General features: G+C 50.1%; 1 protein-coding gene across 17 annotated transcripts in view; it reads left to right on the top strand.

Annotated features, from left to right (window-relative positions):
• Positions 1–2,858: 2,858 nt before the first annotated feature.
• Positions 2,859–6,611, top strand: part of LOC142572384 (uncharacterized) — a 113,812-nt gene continuing 110,059 nt past the window's right edge. For 15 of the 17 annotated variants that reach the window (XR_012826072.1, XR_012826073.1, XR_012826071.1 and 12 more), the window contains exon 1: positions 2,860–4,296. Coding sequence is in view for 2 of the 17 variants with exons in the window: in XM_075681465.1 (XP_075537580.1) it covers positions 3,386–4,296 (911 nt within the window). In the remaining 15 variants the exon portion in view is untranslated. Of the gene's footprint in view, positions 4,297–6,611 lie in introns of all 17 variants that reach the window. The other 2 variants (XM_075681465.1, XM_075681466.1) reach the window with 2 other exon arrangements.

Raw genomic sequence — 6,611 nt, 5'->3', positions numbered from 1 at the left:
TCAGCAGCTCATCGAATTATGTATACAAAAACAGAATGAGAGCGTCGCCATGCTTGCGGAGGACATGACCCGCCTCTTTCGCCTAGCTGACCCCGCAATGCCTGAAACAAAGAAAATCCTACATTTGAAGTGAGGCGTCAAGGAGCAACTGTACACCGGTTTTCTTCGCAACACGCCAACAACAGTTGTGGAGTTCATCAAGGAGGCTACTATGATCGAGCGAGCACTTCAACAACGGTGCTGCCAGTATGACCGACCGAGCAACGCTTCGATCAGCGCTTCTGCACTGACTGCCGGCAGTGAGTGTTCCCTACACGAGCTCATCCACAAGGTAATTTGCGAGAAGCTTCGCAACCTTGTGTTGACTCTGCAAGAACCTGTGGTGGCTTCTGTCACAGAGGTTGTATGGCAGGAAATCAGGCAAGTGCTTTCTTTGCCCCTAATCACTACCAGACCAACAGTCTACAACCTACGCATCGGCCATCTGTCATTCAAACCCAGCACCGCACAGCTTGTCATGCCTGCATTGTCCTTACAACAAGTCGTTAACCCCTCCGTACAATCCATCGCCGCCGCCGACCCCGCAGCCTAATGTGCCCGTGGAAACGCTGTCCTACTACCGCGCACCTCTACCAGTATTGCGATGTCCAAAAAAGCAGGATGTAGGACCGGGATGTGAGAAACAAAAATCAGCTCTATATTCAGAGACCACAAGAGCCGACACGCCAATCGTCTTCTTTCAAAGGGAGCGTGGTCTATGCTCGTGTCCCTCAATTCGTTTTCTTCTGTTCTCTTGCTAGCCTTTAGTGGTGACAATACGAGTGACTAAAGAAAAAAAGACTCCATACAATAAACTAGTTCAGTATGCCATAACAGATAAAAAGACAAGAAGCAGGTGCAGCTCTTGTGCTGTGAGACACAGGTCACGATGAGTCATCATCTGTTGTAAGGCCGAACAGACTCTTGGAACTGCTGGGCGGCGAGCCCACACTGCTAAAATCACTGATCACATCACTTTCACACGATGAAAAGAGTTCACCTTGACTTTCGATTTCACGAGATATTTTGTTGCCGAGCAGATCCAGCTGTTGTTGCAACACATTACTTTCATTTTTGCAACTTGTAAGGTGTTTTTCGTTCTCAACGGTTGTGGATTGCCAGGTCGCGTCCATGAGCATGCTGCTGTCATTTCCAAGCGCCAATAGGGCCTCCATCGATTCCCTCAGCTCAAGGCAGGGCCTTGCGAGCACACCGAGCCCATGCCTCGAGAACCTGCTATCGAGAACTACCCACCAACGGTTTCGTCCCGCATTTCTACGGACGGTCAGTCCGTTTAGCCGAACGTGCGCACCAAGGGGCAGCGCGGCGGCGATGCGGGACCACGGGCGAGCCACGCTAACAGACACAAGCTGCGGCCCGAGCAGCCTCCACGCCGCATCGTCACGACGAATGAGTTCCGCAGTCTCAGGCGGTCTCGGCCGTTGTGAACCCCTCAACCAGTCGGGAGCTGTGCCGTCCCAGACGGTGAGGAAGACGTGCTCGTGGGGAGTCCTGAGGCGGTGAACTGCAGCTACGACGCAAGCGACATCCACAGTACGCAGCTCGGCCAAGCACGAGAGCCGGTCCTGTGGTCGCGGCTCCCGCTCCGCAAGGATAAGCATAGGTTTCAAGCTGTCGACGGTTTCTTCTAGGTCGCGGAGTTGCTGCTGCTGCAAGTCATTCCATTTGCACAGTCTGAGAACAATGTCAGTTTCTGCTTGACCCTGTATTTGTAACTTTGCGTTGGAACCCGGTGAGAATGCCTCGACGCTCCTGCCTGCTGCGAGGGAGCTGTTTTTGAACACGGCGACGTTGGCGCACGCGACGACGACGGTGGGCGTCTTGCTGTACAAGAGCAAGCTCGCGTTGCGCATTCGCAACACGTCACCCGGTTCCGCGGGGAAGACGGTAATCCTCGCATGGCAATATTTAACGCGACATGTCAGTGAGGCGGCCGAGGGTTCAGCGATGTCAATGGTCACGGATTTAGTCTTTTTGTCCACGGTATTCGTGCTTCGAACGACAGCGTAAAAGTCGAAACGCCGCGCCAAGGTGAACCTTTCAACCAGGCTGCTGTCGGCGACAACTCTGTCAACTGTGTGCCTTCTGACTTGCCATATTCGGTGACGCAGGTTGTATTCGCGGCCTAAAACGAGGAGTAGCGTGCCGTCAGGTTCACGGTTCGGTTCAGTTCTAAAGCCACACAAAGCAAGTCTCGACTTAAGGTTCACGTTGCAAAATACATCGTAAGAAGTCGGACCAAAAATCAGCGCTGAAAACTGCTCCCTTGTTTCAGGCTCTCGAAGAGTCATCTTGATACGCGCAGTGCTAGGCACGTCGACATCTCCAGCGTAATGAGGTTGAATGAGCACGACATCCCCAACAACGAATACGCAGTTGTAACTCTTGTATTCTTGAAGATAGCTGACAAACGTCCTCTCAACTTCCTCAGCTATCTGTGCAAACGAGAGCACTGATTGCATGTTTAACGCAGTAAACTGTTGCACAGATAACTCCTTTTTTCTACGGTATAAAGAAGTGGACAGTCAGTTCTTTGTGGTTCTTGGCATTTTAAATTTGCCCCTGCAAGTCAAGGCATGTAGGTCGGCCAAGTTAACTATGTGAAATAGAACACACGATGTAAAATTTGCGCCTCACTTCATGCATTATAACACACTAATTAAACGTCAAGTAAATTTATTACTATTAGACTCACAATTTTTGTTTATAAGTAAGCATAAAATTTTGCTTGTTGCTCGTAGCTTTCCGTTTGGGCTTTTTTCTAGGAAATGTGCACGCTGATGTGACGTCAGCATAGGCTTGCGAATCCCGTGGAGTACAGAGCAGAAGCGATTGCGGTCTCTGGGAGATTTAGCATCCTTCGCAATCCTTGTAGCGTATACATAGGTTTCGTAAACTATTCCAGAATTAAATATCTGCACTATCAAAGCTATTGAATGGTGTGCGTTTTGCGTCCACCAGCCCAGAATTAAAGGGCTTGCGAGATAAAAAAAAAGTCTTTCCCCTTGCTTGCTAAGGGTCCGTCTCGATTGGCGCTCGTTAGTCGAGCTGTATCCAGCAGCAGCGCAGCATTCATCCGTTTTTTTGTATGCGAGTTGAGAAAATAAGTTGATCAGTGTAAATGCTGCCATTCCAGCCCGCACTGTAGTGGCGAAATAATTTGCGTCGCAATGAGACCGCAGTCACTCGTTTAGGCCTCGTTTTCGCAAATCCAATATGGAGGAAGCGCCACTGCGTCAGTGTATTATGCTGTTGTGAAGGGCCCCATCGGATCGTCCGGTCATGGATACGTGACGACGGCTCGTCTCATCGACCACCAGCCACGATGCGGGGATCCGAAGAACGTTCGGCACGTTCCCGCGCCAAAGTGAAGGAGAAAGCTCGCAGTCCCGAGGAGAGCCGCCGCGTGAGCAGCAAGTCTCGGCACTCGTCCCAGAGCAGCAGTCATCGAAAGCACAAGAAGAGCCATCGGTCGCACCGACGAAAGCATGCAACGCGCGACTCGGAGCGAGCCGTCATTGCCACCAAGCCGCTGGTCGAGTACGACGATGTGAGTTCGGACTCCTCGCTGTTCTCGGATGACGGCGGAGCGCCCGTCGAACACCTGTACCCGGCGTCTCCGCTGCCGGTGTCTTCCTCAAGCCGGCACGGCGCGGAACGGCAGCCTGAGCGAACCGACAGTGGCAGCAACAAGCGGCGGCACTCTTCGCGGCACAAGGTGAGCGATACCAAAGAGAGCACGAGTTCCTCGCGCTCTTCGAGTCGGCGTAACCACAGCGAACGGCCACCGTCTCCTCCGCCTCCACCGCCGTCCTCGTCGCGTTCGTCGCGGGACTACTCGACGTCGAGCGGCTACTATGAACGAGACGTGATGAAGGACTACGCGAGTAGCCGAACCTATATGAGTGCTTACAGGGAATCGTCGGGCGTGCTGGACCCGTACTATGGTGTGTCGGACTCTCATGGCGACTGCTACGGCAGTCGCTCGAGCGGTAGTCGTAAACGGTCCCTGTCGCCGGACCATCCGCGTGCCTACAAGAGCAGCGGTCGCAGCCCGGCGAGCTCGCCCAGCCCGCCGCCTAGCCGTTCGGCCAAGCGGCGGAAATCTCCAACATCCGACGCCCGCGAGAAGGACCGGCCATCGCGGAACTATTCGCCCAACAATTCTTCTAGTCTCTACTCATCGTCGCGCAAGGCCTCCGCGTACTCGCGAAGTCGGAGCAGAAGCCCTGTCAGGTATGTGCTACTGAACCGCCATTCATTGTTCGGTGGGTGTTCTGGGGCTCTCGGCACGTTTTAGGCCGCCTCACAACTTGCTTCCGTTTCGCACAATAGGGCTGCAGCTAGCTGCATGCTGAAACGAACGTCACAATATGCGCAGTGTCGGCGCCGACAGGGCGTAGGTTTCCGTTGCACTGCTCGTGACCACAGGACTTCCTTGTCGTTCACGCTGCATCGCATGTCACCACACGGCATGCCATAGCTGTGCAGTGGCCAAATAACTCAATCGCCCCTACAAACTGTGCAGATACGACCATATTTGCGCCACGTTCAGTAGGCGTGTTCAAATTTTAAAATTCTAAATATACAATTGCCCCATAGCCGCGTATGAATGTACTCGTAAAAGTGTTTTCGTAACCCTCAAGTGCCCATAACAACACTTTGTTATTCTTTCTTGCATGCAGTTTTTTTTTTTTTTTTTTTCGTGGGTCAATAGTAGCGGGCATCTTCTGGCCTCTGGGTTAGCCTGCATTACATCACACATTAAAATGTTGGAGACCACATCTTAGAGGTCATAATGACCTTATCTGTCCGTAGAATTATTGGCTTGCTGATGATGTTCTTGATTGTTATGCCCTGGTGACTGTAAGGCAGTCGAAGGGTGAAGTCAGTGGTCCTTGGATTGGAAGCTTGAGCAAGTGTGTGACTTTGTGTTATAGCAGTACAGTGCGAAAAAACATGCACATGAGGTAAAAAATAGGACGAGTGCTGACTTTCAATGGGCCGTTTGTCCTGGGGAGGTATTCTGTAGGAGTCCACCTAGTGGACTGTCCATTTTGGCTGTTGCTGATTGACTGGGGCCGCTTGTCTCCTCCTCTAACTCGTACAGCTGCATCCAATCAGCAGCGGCCAAAATGGACAGTCTACTTGGTGGACTCTTACAGAATGCCCCCCCTGGCCTTTCTTCACATGATGTTCATGTTTTTTCTTGCTATGCAGATGTAACATGACATTGTCTGATTACTCATTTTGCTGTATACTATAGCTACAGCACATATTGACGTGGCTAGTTCTGTAGCATGCTTTGTTGATAAAGAGCTTAATGATGCAAAATTCGCATCCTCGCGATGTGCTGCCAGCTACATATCTTAACTGTCGAAACTACGTGCATCTAGAAGCAATGTATTCATAATTACGATTTCATTTTATTGTCAGGCTTTAGATACTGCTGCTGTCTGTTTCAGGGGAAAGACTGCTGTTTGTAATGGAAATATAGCATTGCAGCACAGCACTGTGTGCAGCAGGTTAAACAGTACAAAAGGACAGTGAAAAAAGGACAAACTTAGCTTATTGTGTGCTGGTCTGCAGCCAAATTCTTTCTGTAGGAGTGGAAAGCGCTGCTATTTCGTGGCACTTCATTTTACATCACCCACTATGGTTTGCCTAATTCACATACAACCTGGTTCATCTGTCACAGTATTAAGAGACCTGCAATGTGGAATGGTACAACAAAAAAAAATGAGGTGGGATAAGCCAGGGAGCCGATCGTGCAGCATCACATGTAGTTAATCCTCTATGCGATTAGGCAGGTTATAACAAAAGCCTCACTTTAGAATTTCATGCAAGTCTCTTGACCTTGGAAGACATTACACCCAACAGTGCAATGTGAACAAAGCAATTGCTAGTTTCTTCAAAGGAAGTGTAATCACATTAGTGGGACCTAAAGCCCCTCCATCCATGCGCCACTGGCCACCACTTTTGCTAAGTTGCGTCAACGTTAGTTGTACTTTGCTGTTCCCTGATTTGTCACTTGCACAACTTGCAATTTCAGTTTGTTCTGGTTCCCAAATTTTTGCTTGTGGCACGCTCACACCTCTATGCAGCAGTGATGTCGCTTTTGCTTAAAACAGAAGCTGGGACTATTAGTTCTGCTTGATTCTGGAAGCTGAGGGGAGCAGCGAAGGAGGAGGGTAGGTAGGTGGTACTTAACCTGGTCAGCAAAAACATGTATGGAGGGGCTTTATTGGGAACCATAATGTTCCACAGCTTCCTAGCAGTCGCAGTTGAAATGCATGCTCAGTCAATCAGTCAAGTGTCCCACTTATTGCTGGCTTTGGCAAATGAAAAGCATGATTACACAAAGAGTTTTCATTGTTTTACTTGGCTATGAAGAGTGCAGTGGGCTTATGTTTCTTAGTGCATGTCCCGCATGATGGTAAAAAAGCATACCAAGATTTGTTCCTACACAATTCTGTAGAGAATGTTGTACAACATGCTCTTCGGGACTTGTGTACTATTATTTTTACAAACACAGTTAAACCAAGGTTGTG

Source organism: Dermacentor variabilis, chromosome 2 (genome assembly GCF_050947875.1).
Source record: "Dermacentor variabilis isolate Ectoservices chromosome 2, ASM5094787v1, whole genome shotgun sequence".
NCBI lineage: Eukaryota > Metazoa > Arthropoda > Arachnida > Ixodida > Ixodidae > Dermacentor > Dermacentor variabilis.
This window is presented reverse-complemented; position numbering and strand designations above follow the sequence as displayed.